General features: G+C 35.1%; 4 protein-coding genes and 1 pseudogene across 5 annotated transcripts in view; 2 read left to right on the top strand and 3 right to left on the bottom strand.

Moving 5' to 3' along the window:
* LOC105127766 (amino acid permease 3-like) overlaps positions 1-5,260 on the bottom strand; it is a 70,225-nt gene extending 64,965 nt beyond the window's left edge. Inside the window, exon 1 of the mRNA XM_011029177.1 lies at positions 4,979-5,260. Within this exon, the coding sequence (XP_011027479.1) occupies positions 4,979-5,099 (121 nt within the window). The 5' untranslated portion in view covers positions 5,100-5,260. The remainder of the gene's footprint in view (positions 1-4,978) is intronic.
* The window catches only part of LOC105127759 (cyclin-A1-1-like), a 19,706-nt gene extending 911 nt beyond the window's left edge, over positions 1-18,795 (bottom strand). Inside the window, exons 1-11 of one of the 2 annotated variants that reach the window (XM_011029169.1) lie at positions 18,453-18,795; positions 17,150-17,528; positions 16,912-17,048; positions 16,427-16,519; positions 16,149-16,282; positions 15,960-16,035; positions 15,794-15,870; positions 15,671-15,704; positions 15,404-15,553; positions 15,135-15,269; positions 14,894-15,001 (exon numbers count right to left, since the gene is read on the bottom strand). In XM_011029169.1, coding sequence (XP_011027471.1) covers positions 14,930-15,001; positions 15,135-15,269; positions 15,404-15,553; positions 15,671-15,704; positions 15,794-15,870; positions 15,960-16,035; positions 16,149-16,282; positions 16,427-16,519; positions 16,912-17,048; positions 17,150-17,528; positions 18,453-18,665 — 1,500 coding nt within the window. In that variant the 5' untranslated portion in view covers positions 18,666-18,795 and the 3' untranslated portion in view covers positions 14,894-14,929. Of the gene's footprint in view, positions 1-14,626; positions 15,002-15,134; positions 15,270-15,403; positions 15,554-15,670; positions 15,705-15,793; positions 15,871-15,959; positions 16,036-16,148; positions 16,283-16,426; positions 16,520-16,911; positions 17,049-17,149; positions 17,529-18,452 lie in introns of those variants that run through there. The other variant, XM_011029168.1, reaches the window with a different exon arrangement.
* LOC105127909 (amino acid permease 3-like) lies at positions 3,257-4,887 on the bottom strand (the record flags this gene model as incomplete). Its single annotated transcript, XM_011029389.1, has 3 exons — positions 3,257-4,171; positions 4,304-4,658; positions 4,787-4,887. Coding segments are annotated over 3 exons (1,110 nt in total), but the record flags the coding sequence as incomplete, so codon positions are not given.
* Positions 12,055-14,382, top strand: LOC105127760 (uncharacterized). Its single transcript, XM_011029170.1, has one exon. It carries the CDS (start codon positions 12,150-12,152, stop codon positions 14,286-14,288), a length of 2,139 nt encoding a protein of 712 aa, XP_011027472.1. The 5' UTR covers positions 12,055-12,149; the 3' UTR covers positions 14,289-14,382.
* A 2,109-nt stretch (positions 18,796-20,904) lies between the features above and the next one.
* LOC105127914 (replication factor C subunit 2-like) overlaps positions 20,905-21,036 on the top strand; it is an 8,480-nt pseudogene continuing 8,348 nt past the window's right edge.

Below are 21,036 nucleotides of genomic sequence, written 5' to 3' on the forward strand. Positions count from 1 at the left end.
GGTAGAGTGAGTGAGATACAAAAATATACCTTTAATGCTTATTGAGGAATAAAACTAGCTTCTTTTTTTTCTCTCTTAACCGATCAGGAAGGTAAAAATGAGAGAACCCAGATTTATAAAACGTGCCCCTGGATTCTACTTGTCCCATAGGATGCCTAAAGTTGATCAAGCAATAAAGAAAGGGGAGGTGCAAATACGTTCATCTTTCCCATTTCAAGTAGCAGTGCCTGATCACTTGTGCAAATATGACAGATAATTGAACTTTGTTAAGCAACACATTGATTGTATTTTAAGGAAATGAAAAGTAATTATTCGACATAACAGTTGAATGCCACTGTAGAAGGCAAGCAAACTAAACCAGGCAACCAACCCCTAGCGAAAATTATCACATGATACCAAAGCATAGATGTTCAAGGGACGATGTTAATAATGATAAACCTTTTCAATGATGATACGATCACCAACACGAAGAGTCGGGTACATGGAGGACGACGGGATGAAGCGAAGCTCTGAAAAAGTAGACCACAAAAGCACCAGAACAAGAAGCCTTAACAACCCATCAAGACCAGGCCATCGAAGAAACCCCCAGCTCTGGCATGGCATCCATTTTAGTACTGTGGCGGATGTTATAAAGAAATTATTCAATGCAGATGGCCTCAAGAAACTCATTGTAAAGTGTTGCGGAACTAAAGGTGATGGAAAAATCAAAAAGGACGGACCGATGCAGCAAACTACGAAGAAGTAAATGCGAGGCTTAAAGGTTACGGAGGCAGAGAAAGAGAGACAAAAGGGTGATGTGCTATGTATGTATTTATTGACTAACTCAAGCTTGTTGAGGAAGTTTCAACCAGAGAGAGAAAGGCAGATTCTTCTCGTTCACACTGCCGGGCTTTACTTTTTTGGCGACCAAACTACCACTAGAACGCGTACATACACCGCTAAATACCCCTGTAGCTGATAATTATTTTTAAAATTAGGCAAATATAACACTATGTACAGTTTCATCATTTAGATTTAAATGCGTGGTTGAATGGTGATGGAGAATGTATTTTTTATTTTTTGAGTTCTTTCGAGACTGATATCTGGAAAAAAAAAATTTAATGCATTATATTAATATAAGAATTTAAAAAAAAATTATTTTGAAATGGGATTTAGTCTCCATTGATGTTTAAATTGACTCTAATATATTTCTTATTATCAAATTAGAAAATACATAATAGAAGATATATGTTTGGTAGTACATTTTTTTAAAGCTTTTGTTGTTTTAAAAAAATATTAAATTAATAATTTTCTAATTAATTTTGATGATTTTGATATTCTTGTATTACAAATATTTTAAAAGATTTATTTTTATTTTTTATTTTTTACCAAATCCCTTAAAAAAACACCTTAATCACAATGTCAGATAATAATTAAGAATACCGATACAAAAATTAATTTCTATAAAATTTAAAACCGCCGTCAGTTCATTTTATAAAAATAATATGCTCTAGGAATTGAGAATGTATCTTTATTAACAATAAAAATATGAAAATAATTTTTTTTATAAACTTTAAAACCGCCGTCCGTTCATTTTATTTTATTCTTTGACTTCAAACTTCAATTCAAGAATAAAAAACTGGTTGTGCTTGGAAAAAATATTAAAATCCTTATCACCATCACACCCTTCCTGAAGAGAAACTGATTTGTAATTTTAATATGTTAAAAAAAAAATTAAAATTTTATCTTTTTATCAAATATTAAAAATACAACTTTATTAAAGTAAACAAAACATTAAATTATTCTTATTTTGGCTTTCTGGTTTATCAAAAATAAAAAAAACCATCCATCCAACGAAAAAAACAAATCAGACACATTCACTTTTACCATGTTTGGCACACACACTTTTACCATGATTTATATGTTTACAAAATAACTATATTCAAAATAAATCAAATACATTTCAAAAATTACAAAATAACAAAGTAGCCCCTAAAATTCCAGGAACTGCAGGGAAGTCTTCTGAACTCTGCCGGAATAGTGGCGGCGCGTCTGCTCCATGAGCGGCCGACACTGCGGCGAGTGCTTTCACGCGCAACCACGAGTGAGTCCAGGCAAGGTGATCTGTAACTGTTTATTCCGCTCTTCCCTTCCCTGCTTGCGGTGAAGATCACCGTCACCTGCAACAAGAGAAAATGCAACAGGCAGTCGAGTAAATTTTCTTTCTTTATCAGATCTACTTCTCCCCCCTTACATATCTGTTTTTTTGTTCTGATTTGCTGTTCTTTCCTTCTTTTTCAGGTGTCAGATCTGGCGGTCGGGCGGCGACGGCGCTGGATTCGGGCTGTTGCTTTGGCCGCTGTTATTGGAGGCTGAATGGAAGGGATGTCTGGTTCGGTTTAGCAGAGCTTGGGAAAGCTGGAGACGGCGTCTGTGGGGGCTGGTCTCCTGTGAGGACATCGCTGATATGGTTGACAGTGAAGGGGGTCGGCGGAGACGGGGAACGGCTCTGCCCGTTTTTGGTCTTGGCGAGCTGGCGGCTGGTTCAGAAGTAAAGGAAAATGAGGGCTGGTGTGCTTTTCGGTCGGTTGAGAGGAAAACAAAAGGAAGTGAGGGGCTTTCAGGTGGCGGCTGAGAGAAGAAAATCAAAGTGGTGAGCTGACTGTCTTGTGGCTGAGAGGGGTGGTTACGCCGGGTGCAGGGGAAGAAGGCAAAAATCCAAAAGGAGGGGGGCAGCAGCTCCACTTGGCTGGGAGAGACAATTAAGTTTCCAATAATTTGTTTCCAAGAAAGATGTGGTCCTTGTGGACTTATATTTATATTTATAGGTAGAATCTTGTTTGCTCTAAAAATTATTCCCTCAACTTTCTTTTTGTTTTGCAAATTGATTTTTTTTATTTAAAAATTTAAAAAAAGGAGTAATATCACCGTTGACTTGAATAAAAAAAACTATTAATTTGAAAAATAACACATTAAAAATATATTAAAGAATATATTTTTTAGATTTTTATTGTTTTTTTGTTGTTTTTGAATTTAAAAAAAAATTATAAAAAGATAGTTTTGATAGCAACATCTCTTTTATTTTTTTTCTTCTACTCAAGCTGTAACGAAGTCGTTGGAACTCGGTGGCGTCGATCATCAAGTTAAATTTTCCACCAGGGAGTACTGACTAGTGATTAACCATAGCCAGACGCCAAGCAACTATTTTCAACCTCAAATGCCAAAGATCGTATTAATGAACGAGGAAGGAGCAATTCTAAACAGCAAGTAATTTTCGCGGTAGAAACATCCCACAATATTCCTTGGGTTCAGGAAACTTGGTCCCTGCTTAGGAAAACAAACAAAAAATCTGAAATTGCGTAACCGAGCACGATACATCGTAGAGGTTACAGTTGAAACTTCTATAAAGCACTACTAACCCTCCTAATTAAGACCTTAGTCTTGCAAAGTAAATCGCAGCTTCGAGGTTTAGCTTCCCTTATAATGTAAACCTTTTGTCTTCTAATTGGCCATTATTGACTGCTGATATTGCACTGATTTAGTAACTGGTCTGGAAGGGTTTGATCGACTTGAGATCGCCGACAATTCCAGCAACAGAGCCAGCAGCGGCAGCCATAGTGATGATGAGGCAAGCAACACTTAGGATCTGCAGGCAGAGCCATCTTTTGCTCCACTTTGGTATCTTCTTTTGTACAATATACATCTCCACAGGGAAGTAAACAGTCAATGGCCAAAATCCCAAAGCCCCAAGTAAACGAACTATGTCATTAAAGAAAGGAAGGAGCATTGAAATCACAGTGGTGAGGACCACAAAGAGGGTCCTCCAAATCATTCTAAAGAGATTGAGATTGTAGGGGCGGAAACCAGGAATCGGGATTTTGATGTCTTTCGTAATGAATTCACTATCTGGGAATCTTTGAGCTGCTTCTTTTTCGATGAAAGCATAGAGAGGTTGGCAGGAGACCCGGTATGCGCCAACATGGTGAATCACTATGGCAGCATTGGCAATATCAAGCAGCCAATATGGGTTATAAAAGCCAAACCCAGTAAGGAGATTTCCAGGGGACATGTCTCCAAAAGCAGCATAGCCAAAGCAGCCACAGAACATGTAGAAAAGGGTTGTGACTACAACACTTATTAGAGTTGCCTTCTTCATTGTCTTGGCTTCTGATGGTGGCGATTTGATTGTGTCCTGTTAATTATGATACAAACCTTGTAGGTTAGTTTAAATTCTAAGAGAAATTATCCACCATATCCTATATATAATGTTAGCAAATGAAATGAGTAAGCTGCAAATATATATATATATAATGTTAGCGCTCACCTGAATTTCAACGAGGATCATGGAGAAAGAATAGGCAAAAGCAATGTCACCGAGTGCTTGGAAGCTCTTCCATATCTTTTGGGTTTGAGTCACGGTGCCAACGCTTATTCCAGTTAGACTTCCACTAATTTTTCCATTTTCTATAACTTTACCAATGCCAAGACCTAGACCAATTGATGAATAAGTGAAGGACATGACTGCAGCGACAAGAGAGAGCCAGTGTAACTGATCAAATCCAGGAATTTGAGACAAAAGTATCTCAGCTATGCCAAACCCTATCATATATGGATTGGCATTCATACGGCATGGATTTTTTCCACCACTCTTGTAAAAACAATTTGACCTCTTTATTGCCCTGTAAGTGTAGAAAGGAAGAGGATCATTAGCCCAAAGAATTCATAATATATCGAGGCATGATCAGAGATTACAAGTAAGAACAAAGAAAAAATTTGAGTTTTTGTTGACTTGAAAGTGAAAGCTTACATCATGCTTATAGATGATGCAATTGTGTAGCCAATGGCAACTCCAAAAAGATTCAGGTACTGAACAAATCCACATATCTTGACCTTAACACCACCTGAGAAAAAAAAAAAAACATATTATCAAGAAATTATATTTTTTTAAAAACTTCTTTCAGAGTTGTCCAGAATATTAAACAAAGAAGAGTAAAGTTACCAGTTCGTTTGGGGCGGCCATCATCATCAAACCACTCGGAGCCACTTCGTGGATGGGTGTCAATTGAGACGCTGAAAACCTGGTGAGGGAGTTGGTTCTCCGCGGATGTGTTCTCACCCATCTTTGTTAACAAATTATACCAATTATTGTGTGAGTTATGCTATAAAAGAATCTCTAATTACTTGAACTATACTAGAGTCTGTGCACTGAATACAGTAACATCAAAGAAAGTGGAAAGAAGTGTCGAAAGAACGAGACGGGGCTCCCTCCTTGATCGATCCAGGTCCGGTTCCAAGTATGGAATTAGTCTCAGACCGAAACAGAGACAGGATCACACACCTCCCAAGAAAACCCAATTTGGTTTAGTGCCTAGTTTTTATAGGTGCTTCGAGAGGGAGAGACACAGAGAGTGTGCTATGTATCAGACAGAGGAACTGCTCTTCTTGGCTAGAGAAAAGAGCGAATTGATTTCAGGGATACAATCGAAGGCATGGAATGGTTGGTATTTATAAGAGGCACGAGGCAGCCCAGGAAGAAGAAAAAAAAATATTGCAGGGGCACGTGGTTTCGAAGTATTGGGATACTTGTAATTTTATTTTATTTTTGCCTTCTGGATTTCAATCAAGCTCCATGCATTCACTGTAGTTAGATAAAGACAGTTAAAGCAGTTGGGCTGGGAAATGAAAATATTCTTGACCGCTTGGGATTTGAGTGTGATATTAGATTACTTTAACGCATGGATCAAGGAATTACGTTTTTGTCTCGTGTTATTTTACAAGGGTGTTTCCTGTCCCCTTGCGGAAACTTTTTTTATTCTTTTTTGTAAAGCTGCAATCAAAAAGAGTTACCGTGCCACTTTGTGTTTAACAGAGAGATTCCTTACTTTAGCCACCATCACCATTGCCAGCACCGGGCATGGCTTTGGTTGCAAATATATAATATCTACTTAATTTATATGGGATGACCATGTGAGGATCTTAACGTAGTTGAAACAAATAATGTTATGATGTGAGCACTTGCAGTCCATACGGTCCCTGGAAACAATTGAAGTTGAACAGAATATAGATATAAGTTTTTTTATACATATATTTTCTTGGAAATCAATCTTAATCATAGCAAATGGAAAAATATAATGTAAAGAAGTTGTGAAATACCAGTTCGCTTTAGACGGCCATCGTCATCAAACCACCTGGAGCCACCTTGTTGATGCGTGTCAATGGAGATATTGAAAACTTGGCGATTCATTAGGCTCGTGTTCATATTTCTGATATAACAGAGAGGTTGCTGTGGCAGTAGGTGAAGATTGGAATTGAGTTGTGTTGGTGTACGAGAGACAGAGAGAAACAGGGACAGTACTCTCAACTTTTAGTAATTAATTAAAAAGGTTACAGTGGAATGCAAGAGGATTAATTAGACTGGTGGTAAAAACAAGGACAGGTGTTTTAAACGCGTTATGTATTTTTTTATTTTTCATGTGGGGAAATATGAAATTAGTTCCCGAACTATAACTTGTATCTTAATTGAGTCCTCATTAATTTGGTTTCTCATTTTGATTTAATCACCTAAGTTAATTCTTAAGATTTTAAATATCAGAGATATGATTTAACGTGTGAGGAAATATCATTTCCACACAAACCATGCATGTGGCCTTGGTAAGAACTAAGAAATACATGCATGATGGTGAGATTCTACTCTGGATCAAATATTAATATGAAAGTTGAATAAATGTTTCATATGAGTAACTCATTATAAAAAAAAATCTTAATTTTTTAAAATTTTAATTTTTTTAAATCCACAAGCTACATCATATAAATCATATAGATTGCAGTTAATTTTTCACCAAAAACAATTATACAACTATGGTTTTATTTGTTTGATAAAAAGTGCTTTTCTGGAAAAAAAATTTAAATTTTTTTTATGTTTATTTATCATTAGAAAAATTGGTTAATAAAAATAATTTTTAGTCAAAAAAATTTAGTTTGGTTTTTAAAAAGGTATTTTTTTTTATTTTTGGTGGAAAATATTTTCTAAAAGTTGTGAAAAATTTAAAAATATTATATTATTTATTGATTATATCAAATTTGATCCTTAAACTTTTGATTGCTATATATATTTTGTTTTGAATTTTTTTTCAATTTCATCTCTTAGAATTTGATTTTTATATTAACTTTGGTTCTTATTTTTATAATTATTTTTTTATCTCTTGTCATTTTTTAATTGTAATTTTTTATCTATCAAATTTGATCGTTATTCTTTTGATTATTACTTATTTTATTTGAAATATTTTATGAAATGATAATAATAATTATTTTAATTTATTTATCTTTTGATTTTTTTATTTATTAGATTTTATCTTTATTATTTTGATTATTATTTATTTTATTTGAGATAATTTATGAAATTATATATTTTTTTCAATTTCATTCTTATTCAATTTTTTAATTTGTAATATTTATTCCTTATTATTTTAATAAACTTAAAAAAATAAAATATTAATAAGTTATTTTCCATGACATAATCAGATACTAGAAAGTGTTTTCCAACTTATTTTTTATTATGCTACTAAATATTAAAAAATAATTTACTTTTCTGAAATTTATTTATTTTTAAATAATTACTTTATAGAACTCAAGCCTTTTAAAATATTGTTATTACCTAATTTTATCAAAAACACGTTTTAACTCATAAAATTATATAATTTTACAAATTAAAACATATAAAATATATAAAATCAAGTTAAAAATTTAAATATTAATAAAAATTATTAAACTCATGCAAAAACCATTCAACTCATTAAAATCATTCAAACCGGATAGATTTCACAATTTTACGGTAAGAATTAAAAAAATTGCTCGGTGCTCACTGCTGAGTCAGCACTATCCTTTTCCCATGAGCCCCCACTCTACCGCCCATTTGCTAGAGAAAAGAGCGAGTTGATTTCGGGGACACAATGGAAGGCATGGAATGGTGGGTCTTTATAAGAGGCACGAGGCAGCCGAGGAAAAAAAAACATAAATATTGCAGAGGCACGTGGTTTCGAAGTCTTCTTATCGCAATACTTTGCCTCAAAAACCAAATTCAAGCTTTCAATTCTTTATCCTGGACTCCTCGTAATTTTATTTTATTTTTGCCTTCTGGATTTCAATCAAGCTCCATGCATTCACTGTAGTGATAAAGACAGTTAAAGCAGTTGGGCCGGGCAATGAAAATATTCTTCAACCCTCCATGGCATATATAGTAGCATGCAAACAAAGCTTATGATTACAGAAACTTTCCAGTGCTCACTGCTGAGTCAGCACCAACATTTTCCCATGAGTCCCCGCTCCACCGCCTGATACTCCACCCGCCCCATTTCCCCTCCTTTCCTCTTTCCCCTTTCCCAGGGGTTTTTAATTTGTTTTAATTTTGACAAAAAAAAACAGTCTCATGTATTAGTTGTTATGCCCATCGTTTTCATGCTTGACAAATTTTCATTTCACAGAAAGATTAGAATTATTTAAAAGTTATAGTTTAATTAGTTAAATATTGAATTTCTATTCCAGATATAACTAGTTTGAGTGTTATTATTAATTTTAAATTTTTTAAAAATTAATCAAAATACACAACACTATGACTGCCAAAAATATAAAATCTGGGGCGCTTTAAAAAAATAGTCTGGATAGAATTTCTGCCGAGAAAAGCATGCGTTTTAGAAACAAAATCTATGAAGTCTATGGATTAACTCAAGATCATGAGGCACTGTACCTCTTAAACTGGCCGATCATGCTGATGATATGGGCTGGCATCACCAAAAACGTCTTAAAAAGAGCAGTATTGTTTGTAATAATGCATTTCTCTCCACCTGGGATGTTAAAAAAAGACCATGGGTCCACCTTCCAAGTGGCTGGTTTACTGGTAGGGAGGTACTACAGCCCAACATTAGTTAAGCATTAAGTATAACACCAAAAAGTGTGGGATTTTTATATATATTTTTATAAGAAGATTAAAATGCGAGGCTTAAAGGTTACGGAGGCAGAGAAAGAGAGACAAAAGGGTGATGTGCTATGTATGTATTTATTGACTAACTCAAGCTTGTTGAGGAAGTTTCAACCAGAGAGAGAAAGGCAGATTCTTCTCGTTCACACTGCCGGGCTTTACTTTTTTGGCGACCAAACTACCACTAGAACGCGTACATACACCGCTAAATACCCCTGTAGCTGATAATTATTTTTAAAATTAGGCAAATATAACACTATGCACAGTGTCATCATTTAGATTTAAATGCGTGGTTGATTGGTGATGGAGAATGTACTTCTTCTTCTTTTTTTGAGTTCTTTTGAGACTGATATCTGAAAAAAAATTAATTTTTTAAAATGCATTATGTTAATATAAGAATTAAAAAAAAATGTTTTGAAATGGGATTTAGTCTCCATTGATGTTTAAATTGACTCTAATATATTTCTTATTATCAAATTAGAAAATACATAATAGAAGGTATATGTTTGGTAGTACATTTTTTAAAAGCTTTTTTTTAAAAAAATATTAAATTAATAATTTTCTAATTAATTTTGATGATTTTGATATTCTTGTATTAAAAATATTTTAAAACATTTATTTTTCATTTTTTATTTTTTACAAAAATCCCTTAAAAAAACACCTTAATCACAATGTCAGATAATAATCAAGATTACCGATACAAAAAAGGCTTCTATTAATTGCTAAACACATTTGCATCCGCGTATGTCATATTGACACTCCAATTTTTGCCAATCCGAATGTACATATGGTGAGTTCCACATATGACATTGTATAAACCCCTCGGTGTCTTAAAAAAACCAAAAAAATTAGTCAAAAAAATAAAAACTAATCGAAATTCAAAATAAAATTGAGGTCAGATTTATTTTTTAAGACAGGAAAAATAACACACAAGCTAAATTTTTTCCCACAAAACCCATAAACATCAAAATCGATTATTTTTATTAAAATTATTATCAAGTGTCTTTTTTCTGCCATCAAAACCCACTAACCTTTATCTCTCCTCTTTAACAATAAATTGTAAAATAAAATAAAAAAGTTTTATACCATAACTGAATTTCAAAAAGGCTTTAGATGGATTTAAACAATGAAATGATGTTTTTTCCCTCCACGTTGACAACTAATGAAGTGAAAATTTGGGCGAGGGGAATGGTCTTTCCATGAGATTTTATTGGTATTACTAAATTGTTTCAGGGTAAATTAGTCTTCTTATTTTTTTAGTATAATAAATGACTTAGTTACCCTTAAAATCAATAAAATTAAAAGGGGCATTCATAAGCTTTTTAGTCTTTTCACTTTTTTCAATACAGTAAAATGCTAGAAATACCCCTAAAAGCATAATTTACTAAAATGGTTTTCATGATTTTTTCATATTTTCATTTTATATTTTTTTTGGTTATAAGAAAATGGATTAAAAGGAAATTTTAATATTAGTATTTTGATAAAAACAAATATTATTAAAAAAAAATTGACATGTACATTGAAATCATTAGCCCGTGATTGGTTCCCACTCATTTTGAGTAACGCTTACGGCATTGCTCATTAACCAAATATTAGTTTTTAGAGCGGCTTTGAAACGTGTTTGATGTTCCCTCCATGCTCAAGCAACACGTGTGGGGAACGAGAACGAACCACCAGTTATGAGATGATAACCTTTTCTTTTTTTATTCTTCCTTTTCTTTCACCCTCTCGATTCCCGCACCAAGCCCTCTTTTTTCTTTTTCTTTTTTTATAAAAAAACAACCATTCAATTTTTTTTTTTTTTGAATTTGATCCTTTGTTTTTATAATTTTATTATTCAAAATAATTTATAAATTTGGATCTTGTTTTGCAATCTCATACTTCTTTAATTTTTTTATCTTTCAAATGTTGTCCTTGTACTTTGATTTTTTTTTTAAATTACAATTTTATTGATTTATTTTATTTTTCAATTTCACCATTTGTTATATTATTTTATTTAATTTTATATTAAATTTTATTTTTAATTTGTTACTATTTTTTTATTTTTTTATATATTTTTCAATATTTTTCCTCGTTATTTTATTTAATTACTATATTTTATTTAATTCATATTCTTTTGATTTCTATCTATTTTATTTTTTAATTTTGGATGATTTAAAATTTTGCTTCGTGATTTTTACGGTTTTATTTTTATATGGTAACCCAGTCTTATGACCTGAGTCATAGGTTTTGAAGACTGTCTCCGTTTGACTTCAGTTTTTTTTGTTTTTTTTTTTTTTTTTATTTTATCATTTAACATCAGATTATTTGACCTTCAATTTTATAATTTTTGTTATTTTTATTTTTACATGGGTGACCACGGTATCATATCCAGGTCATGGGCTAGTCGAGTTATTCTCGGTCACCTCAAGTTTTTTTTAATTAATTTTTTTAGTTTCACAATTTATTATTATTTTTTTTTAAGAGTTGACTTTTATTATTTTATTTATTTTTTTATGGAGTCATTCTGACCTCACAAGTAGGCTGTAAGTTTGATATACTAATTTGAGTCAGGTTTTTTAATTTTTTTAAAAAAATTAATAAATTTTTTTCAATTCATTCTTCAACTTTTTTTAATAAGCGAGAAGCGTGGAAGGACTTTCAAACACCATTAAGTAAAGTAATTCAAAAACAAAATCATCCTAGCAGCGTTTTAACAATAAGTGATAAAAGTACGCTTTACTTATAAATATATTAAAATAATTTTTTTATTTTTAACATAATCATTTCAAAATAATTGAAAATCACTTAAAAATAATTATTTTAATATATTTTAAAAATAAATATACTTTCAAAACATACCAAACGCAATTTAAAATGAAATTCCAAACATGCAGCAAGTCTGGATTAAATAAAACATAACTGCAGTACAATTTTAAAGCCCAAATCCATCAACGGAACAAGTGGCATATACTTTACTCACACAACCAAAACGCTACCATATCCGTTCTGTAGATAAAAATTGACTCACTTTGTCGATCCATATCCATCGCGGGCCCCACATCTCAACTCACCTCTCCTCGCTTTGCCACGTGTGCATGTTTCCGTGGCCCAGCTATCCAACACCACGTCATCTCTGACACCACCAATCTCATCTTCTTTTAGTATCCCCACCTCAAAACTCAAAACACTCGAAGCTCACTAGACAAGTGAAACAATGAAACCCATACAATTTCGGAGCCTTCTTCTTCATTTTTCGCTTGCCCTCTTCCATGCGACGGTAGCCCATGAACCTCCTAGTGGAACCAGCATAATCTTTGCCACACTTGGCAGATTAGATTATGACTTTGACATATTTACCCTGCCAACCGGGGAGCCGCCTACAAAAACCAACGAACTCCGAATTACAGATGGCGAGTCAGTAAACTTCAACGGCCACTTCCCTTCTCCATCTCCCTCTCTCCTCTCTCGTTTAACCAACAAAACCCTAATAAACCCCCCTGGCCAACAAAACCCATCCCCTCTGAACCTCATCTACGTCACAGAACGCGGTGGATCGTCAAATATCTTCTATGATGCGGTTTATGTCGATCCTCCGCGAAGCGCCCGATCAAGGTCAGCCCTTGAAATTCCTAAACGTGTACAAGTTCCCTTGTTGAATGGAAAAGGTGGAATTTCGATGAAGGATAAGCCCACTGTGAGCGGAGATTATTTAGTATACGTGTCAACACATGAAAACCCAGGCGAGCCAAGGACGAGTTGGGCTGCAGTGTACGCAACCGAGTTAACAACCGGGGTGACTCGGAGACTCACCCCACATGGAATTGCCGATTTTAGCCCTGCAGTCTCTCCTTCTGGCGTTTACACAGCTGTGGCTTCTTATGGAGAGAGAGGATGGAGCGGTGAAGTGGAGGAACTCAGCACAGACATCTATATATTCTTGACTCGTGATGGGACTAGCCGAGTTAAGGTGGTCGAACACGGAGGGTGGCCGAGCTGGGTCGACGAGTACACGTTGTACTTCCACAGAAGAAGCGTAGAAGATAACTGGATAAGTGTCTATAAGGCAACTTTACCGAATCAAGGGCCGATCTCGATTGAGTCAGTGATCGTCGAGCGAGTGACACCACCTGGTCTTCACGCGTTCACTCCAGCTACTTCTCCAGGTAACAAGAAGTTTATAGCAGTAGCCACGAGAAGACGTAACTCGGATTATCGCCATGTAGAGCTATTTGACCTAGTTAAGAACGAGTTTATCCCGTTGACTCGGCTAGTATCTCCCCAAACTCACCACTTGAATCCGTTTATCTCACCCGACTCAGCCCGAGTTGGTTACCACAGATGTAGAGGTGCTACCAGTGATAAAAAGAGCACCCACTTGTTACTGGAGAATGTCAAAAGCCCAGTACCTGACGTTTCGCTTTTCAGAATTGACGGGTCATTTCCTTCCTTCTCACCCGCGGGTGACCGAATTGCTTACGTTGATTTTCCGGGTCTGTATGTGGTGGACCGGGACGGTTCGAACCGGCGACAGGTTTTTACTGGGATGGCATTCTCGACCGCTTGGAACCCGTCTCGTAAAGGTGTTGTCTACACAAGTGCTGGACCCACTTTTGCCAGTGAGAGTACCGAGGTAGATATAATCTCCATTAATATTGATGATGATTTGGGGCAAATTAATAGTTTCAAAAAGTTGACCTCTAATGGTGAAAACAATGCATTTCCTGCGGTTTCACCCGACGGGAAATGGGTAGTGTTTCGGTCCGGTCGGTCCGGTCATAAGAACTTATATATAATGGATGCTTCGGAAGGGGAGAACGGTGGGCTCTATAGGTTGACAGAGGGTCCATGGAGTGACACCATGTGTAATTGGTCACCAGATGGCGAATGGATTGCTTTTGCATCCGACCGGGAGAACCCTGGTTCAGGAAGTTTTGAGTTGTTTTTGATCCATCCGAATGGAACTGGTTTGAGGAAGTTGGTTCAAAGTGGGTCGGCTGGGCGGGTTAACCACCCTTATTTTAGCCCCGATGGAAATAGTATTGCGTTTACCTCAGATTATGGGGGCATATCAGCTGAGCCAATCTCAAACCCCCATCATTATCAGCCTTATGGAGAGATCTTCACGGTTAAATTGGATGGCTCTGATTTGAAGAGGTTGACACATAATTCGTACGAGGATGGAACCCCGGCATGGGGGCCTACATATATCAAGCCTAAGGATGTGGAGTGGCCAGGTCACGGACCACAGTGCTCCTTTGAGGAGTGCCACTGGCTCAATAAAATGCCAGTTCTTGGTGATACGGCTGCACCGTGGGAGTCAACCAAGCCTCAATGTAGCAGTGCTAGCCCTTAAGCCCTGGTTTATTCTGTCCGATGGACGTAAAAAAGATGCTCGCTGTAGTGAAATGCTGCTCTGTGAAAATTGTCTTTACTATCTTGTATTGATATATATACATATGTATATATGTATGTATGTATGTATGTATATGTGTGTGTGTGTGTGTGTGTGTGTAATGCTTCTGCTGGCTGGCGTGTTCTGTCTGTAAAGTATTTCAGTGGGGAGATAATGCACATGAGAAGTTGGGAACCTATTACAACTTAAGATGATGAAAACGAACAAAACTGTAACTGAGATGTGCCAGCATTCAGGGAAAATGTGGATGCGTAAACTGTAATTCAATATCCGGTAGAGATTGAAAAAGAGAAGTAAAATTATTTTATGGAGCCCTGCTAAATTCTGACTATGGATTAACTAAACGAGAAAGAAGGATATATCATACAATATTATAAATCTCTGCCGGAAGAGTAGGCAAAGCAAAAACTCTAGATAAGCTAAAAAAACTACAGACGTGCTACAACATTTTACTGGAAAAAATGGTACAGTGATGCGTATGGACTGCATTGCTTGGAACCAGAAGAGCCACCAAAAGCAGGTGATTCACTTGAAGCTGATCCAACAGAGTATTGGAAGAATTCTTCAGGCAAAGCAAGAGTCTAGGGGCCTAGGTTCTGGAAGAATTCCCCAGGTATTGAAGGAGGGCAGTACTTCTTTGCTACAAATTTGTACTGCGACGAAAAAAGTAAATAACCCAGATAAGATTAGGACGCATGCGCTTCATGCCATTCCTCAGCCTGGCACTAGGGTTCATGCTATGTGAGAGATACAGAGAAGCAAGGACAGAATGAGAATCTTGTTTACCTTATGCTGACTGTATTTCTCCCTGATCGCAGGTAAAGTAGAATTATGGTTTCCACAACACAGGCGATGGAGATCCTTTACACAGTCACTCAAATCAACAGGCTCATAAAGTGTGTAATGTTGCAAAGTGGAATTCTGTTGGAGAAGAAATGGAGTATCAGGCATGCTAGCGGGTTTAACTTGAACAGTGGAGTAGATGCATCAGATGCCATGTAAATCCCAAAAACTAAAAGTTTCTTTTTTTTCTTCTTTTTTCTGAACACACGTACCCATGGTCTCTTTGTAGGAAGAAGTATATATTTGGCCAAGAAAATGGCAGAGGCAGCTACCAGTGACGGAGCATAGCAAAGCATACTATATTCCAGGAGAGATAATTCTGCGATGTAGTTGGCCAAGCACTCCAACTGCATTGATGGAACCTAGGAAAAGGACACACACATAACAGCCAAAACTAACCATATATATTACGGAATGGAGGTGATAGATATTACTATAAAAATCAACAATTCTATGGCCAGCAGAACAAAAATAGATACCTCATTGATTCCTTGAGCAGCACGAACAAATCGCCTACTTGTCATGGCAATGAACTAGGTATGAAAACAGTATCGCATATAGGGAATAGAACATAGAGTTGATAACCATAAGTTTGCTATTACCTCAAAAAACATTTAGCTGTTGGGGCTGGCATTTCGAACTTCAAGGAGTTCAAAACAGTTGATTCCATTTCCAGAACCTGCAGCCATTAAAATTAATTGATACTTGTACAGGTTGACAGAATTATCTGACAAATGCACTTGAGCATAACGACAACAAGACCAATACCTCATCCCTGAAATACGTGTTATCAGTAATGTAGCAAAACTCTTCCACCTGGGGTGCGCATATTTCCTCGTATTTCCTAGCAATATAATCATGTTCCTCGTTAATATACAAGATGGTTAATTTTTAGAGGAAAAAAGAGGTTCCCTGTATCAGGAACAAACAAAGACATCCCAGGAAAATCATTCTTACGCAGCAATCATCATGCAAGCAACACCAAGTAGCTGCAGTCTTTGTCTGTTCATCACATTCCCAGACAGATATCGATCAATGTAGTTCACTGTCAGATACAATGTATCAGGTACAAGCCTGTACTCTTCGGCCACCTGTGCATTTTGAATTACAAGTTCATCACGTGCCTACTAATAATCCATCTGAAGAAATATTGTTAATCCCAGAATCCATATACCAATCTGAAGAATGGTTTCAGAAATTGACGAAAAATATGTAATGTAATAAAGAAATGTTACCTCGACCAGCCAGTCAACCAGTATTGCACGCATGCTGGCATTTATGTCTTTCTGAATTCTTTCCATGAAGTCTGTGGAAGGCCTTTTCTTCATCTAAAATTCCATGAATTCAATAAAGAAAAGAATAGCGTAAGTCCAGGAACTTCAGGTAGAACTCTGGAAATGCATTGTGCATACTAATATCTAACTCGAAGAGAACGACAGGTCATACATGGAAAAAAGTAAATAGCAATTCCACAAGTAAGGACAACTTATACTACAAAGGAGACTCGTACTGGCAAATAAGCTTGAACACTCAAAGACTGTAAAACCAATGAATTCTGAAAGGAAGCTGAAGACATCATCATGGACAAAAGAAAATGAAACCACGAAACCCAGTGAGAGGAAAAGAAATAAATAGATATTGATGTAGTCGATTTAAAAATACTTCATGAACAGCACGCAAAAGAAGAGCATTAATTGATGTTGACAGGAAAATAACAAACCTCAGATGCACGCAAGTGCTTGTAAATATCACAGGCAATGGTTGCACACAGCTGCGGATCCTGGTAATTGTCGTCAACATTAACAATTTTATCTTCTTTTTCCATATCAGCAAATGCATCTCTGATGCACATATTTTCTGTAAGCATGCAAAAATTACATTAGGAAGCAAGAAAAAAAAACAACATGCATTAACATATAATAAAGACAGGAGAAGTGAGAATGGAAAAGGTTAAGAACCTGCAGTTTCCACATGATCTGAGATGTACAGATTGCTCAAGGTCTTCTTATTGATAGAATCAATTGCTGTTATTTCATTGCTATCTATATATTCAATTTCAGGGCTCTTAAAAGAATCGCAGGTGGACATTGATTCATCCAGAGAAATTGAAAAATCATCAGATTTACTTGGAGAAACATCCATGCAGCATGGAATGGAAACAGCAGTAGCAATAGAGACATTTTCATCTCTTCTTGGGTTGGAGATCACCTTACAAGCACCACCTGTACTCGATTTCGCATTTAAGGATGCAGGTAAAGTTTTTCCAGAGAAACCTGCACTGCTATTAGAAGCAGGAGGTCCCTTCTTCACCTTGGCAATTTTATTTGAGAATGGTGCCTAAATTTATAAAATTCGATTAGGATCAACCAATTCTCTGAATGTTAGAACAAATTCACCAGCTCAATCAAACATCAGAATAGAGGGAAGTGAAAATTCACTTAGCAATTAGCACTTGGGAACTCAATCAGAAAGTCAGTGTCTATGGCGATTCAACCAATGCTGCTTTGTAACGAAAAGCAGAGCCATCGAGGGATCAAACTTTCATGCTTGGTAATGTTCTCATGCCACTATGAGGATAGCATTATCAGCATCAGATAGCAATACAGTTTCTATGCATGCAACGAAAGCATTATCTTCAAATTTCATATTATCTAGTCAAGTAAAATTAATTGCACTTTACACAGATCACAACAACGCAGCAGTTTTTGTCAAGATTCTGATCAACAGAGTCTAATGTTTCCGAATAAAACGAATGACATAATTGAATATTTTTAATGCTCCTGAAATGATGATGATAATAATAATAATAATAACAATAATAATAAAATTCTAATTTTGCATATGAGGCAAATTCTTTAATCTTTTTTTTTCCTGGTTCCAAATAATCATGAATTCTTTTAACATTTACTATCTACCTTTTTTAATTAAAGTTCCTCGGCAAACAAGCACATCAAGAATAAATGCAATAAAGAACTTCCCCTTTTCAAAACCCACAAATTCCCCTTCAAGGAACCAATAAATGTTCTTTAATTTGCAAGAATTATAAAAAACCTAGTGGATTAACAGGAAAACACAGAACCCCCATGAAGAATTGAAAACAAAAGAACAAAAAAAAAGTCAATATGCAACAAACAATAAAAAGAATACAAAGACACAGAAGACCCGTTAAATGTTCTTTAATTTATCAGAAACCAGGCAAAAAGAACATAAAAAAATTTAGAAAGAGAGAAGAAAAGAAAACAAGTATTAAGAAAAACCCACCAAAGTAGACGATGGAATGGAGTTTCTTGACCCCTTTTGAGTAGCATTCTTTTGATTCGTAATGTCACCAAGAGGCGCTCGTTTCTTGGCCAGATGAGTCGCAACCGCCGTGGCCTTCCCTACATTATCCGTTGATGAAGAAGACGCATGTCTTTTTGCGAGAGATGACGACGTCGAAGACGAGAACGACGAACGGCGTGTCTGTGCTGACATTTTCAATACAAAAGTGAAAACCCCTCTCGGTCTTCAATATTAGTTAAAAGAATGAGAAGTTAAAGAAAGAGAGAAGTTTAAAAGGAAACAAAACAATCTTGGATTTTGGAGAGAAAGCAAAAGGGGCTCTCTGCTCTGGCTCTCTTATTTGCAAAGAAGGAGAGGGAGTGGTTGTGTGTTCAATTTACTGTTCAATTACTTTTTTTAATACTTTTGAGGCGGGGCGAGGGCTTGATTTGAATTGCTGAGAGATCTCGACCGTTTGATTCAGGCTCGGTATTCGTTGGGAGCGTAGGCTTTGTGGGGACCACTATATGTGTATTGTGTTTTCTGGGTTTGTTTTAGGAGTGTCACTGACGAATGATATTCTGCCACGAGGATAGAGATTCTTTATTCTTATGGAGATTGGCTGATTCGAGCATGTGGTTAATGGTTGGAAGGTCACAGACTGTCTGTCGAGATAGGTTTTCAAGTTTTGAATTCGAATTTCAAACGGTCACCGGATCCGTCTTTATTAGTAGCTTGGAATACCAGTACACAACACAAGGAAGACCATTTTGTTAATATTTGAGCTGCTCAATCATGTATTTCACATAGATAAGTGAACTTTTTACGCCTAGTGTGGAGTAAATTTTAAGAAAAATCAAGATCTCTATCTTATAATATAATGTGTCACACGTGCATAAGTTTCTAATTAGAAACCAGTTTTTGAAAGTTTGTTTTAGTTTTTATAATTCAAATATATATATTCAAATTCTTTTATCATCTTTGTGCAACTCTTGGATCAAAATTATTTTAAATGTCAAAAAATTAATATTTATACTATATTAATTTTTTTTATCATTTTTATTAAATTTAGTATAATGTTTTAAATATGAAGATATTTTTTTTGGTTCTTTACTTAACTTAAATTTTAAGTTAAATTATGTGAGACGTGTTATGATATAATCTTGTTAATTAGAAAAGTCTAATAAAAAATTAAGTTATGTTATTATTGTCAACCCGTTAAATTTATGATGTAAATTAACTACTTTATTATGTTGAATTATTTTTTATGAAAATTGATTTATCGATCCAAAATTAAAAGATAGAATTTAATAAAAAATTTACACTGAATGATAAAATTAAAAAAATAATAAAATAGTAGTGTTGAACTTGGACTACCACAAAACAATTAAATAGCATAGTCATGAGGAGACTTAGATGCTCGACTCAATAATTCTTTTTAATAAGAAATGGATTATATACTATATGTTTTTTTTTTTTTAAAATTTACAAACAACACATCACTTATTATTGAAAAAAATATTAGCACCTCTAAGAACACCTCAAACCCATTACCTTGACTTCGTGTGCTAACCATTTAAATTGCAATACAAAGTTGTTATTTAAATGATTAAAAAATATATTAATGCTGTTTATATATAAAAAAAACTACTTATACTCTCATTTCTATTTATCATTTCTCTTTCATTTTCTCAATCCCAGTTATATGTTTTAAAAATCTTTTTAATTCATTTCATCTTTATGACTTGTTACAATTTCTTTCTTAAAATGCTTTATCACGGTGATGACAGTAATAATGATTAAAAAAAGAAAAGAGGAAAAGCAACAAGCTGGTGAGAGATGATCATCCCAGCTTCAATATCAAAGACATAGGACCTCGGCAAAACCATGGTGGAGAATAGAAAATATTGTTTGTTTTTTCATAATCATATGTATGTTCTAGGATTTACTTAACGAGACATGAGAAATCCTAATGCATTGCTAGAAGTTCCCATGATTGCATGGTGGAGAATAGGATAATGTCTGGTTTTTTTCATAATTACATGCATGTTCAAATGGATTGTAAAATCTCACAGCAAGTTTTCCTTGATGGTATATTCATTCCTTCGTCCAAACCAGAAGTAATTTCTGACATAAGCTTATGCTGAACAAGCAAACAGAGCAAAGAATTTAGGTTGCGAAACAAACAAATATGAAAAAAGACATGAACCCTTTTAGATGATGCCCTTAGAGAAAGCAGATCTTTAAGAGAGAAAGCGGGAAGAACGACAACAACACCAACGAATATCTCCGCAGCGGGAAGAACGACAACAACACCAACGAATTTCTCGGCAAGTCACTTCTTCCTTGTCCCAACCACTGCACTTCTATGACTAGAGAGTGCTACAGTACTCTCAATATAGAGTGAACGTTGTTCACAAAACCAAAATAGAGATTGTTTCAAGGAGCAACAATGCTGCAAGTAAGCCTATACATTCTAGCTATTATAGCTAGGGGGAGCGCAAGTAGACGTTAATCTAAAAAAAAAAAAAAAAAATATCTCCGCAAATCACTTCTTCCTTGTCCCAATCACTTCTATGACAAG

The sequence above is a fragment of the Populus euphratica genome, unplaced genomic scaffold, assembly GCF_000495115.2.
Source record: "Populus euphratica unplaced genomic scaffold, PopEup_1.0 scaffold93.1, whole genome shotgun sequence".
NCBI lineage: Eukaryota > Viridiplantae > Streptophyta > Magnoliopsida > Malpighiales > Salicaceae > Populus > Populus euphratica.

Coding starts and splice junctions, on each gene's coding strand:
- LOC105127760 (XM_011029170.1), top strand. CDS start 12,150: ATGAAACCCATACAATTTCGGAGCCTTCTTCTTCATTTTTCGCTTGCC.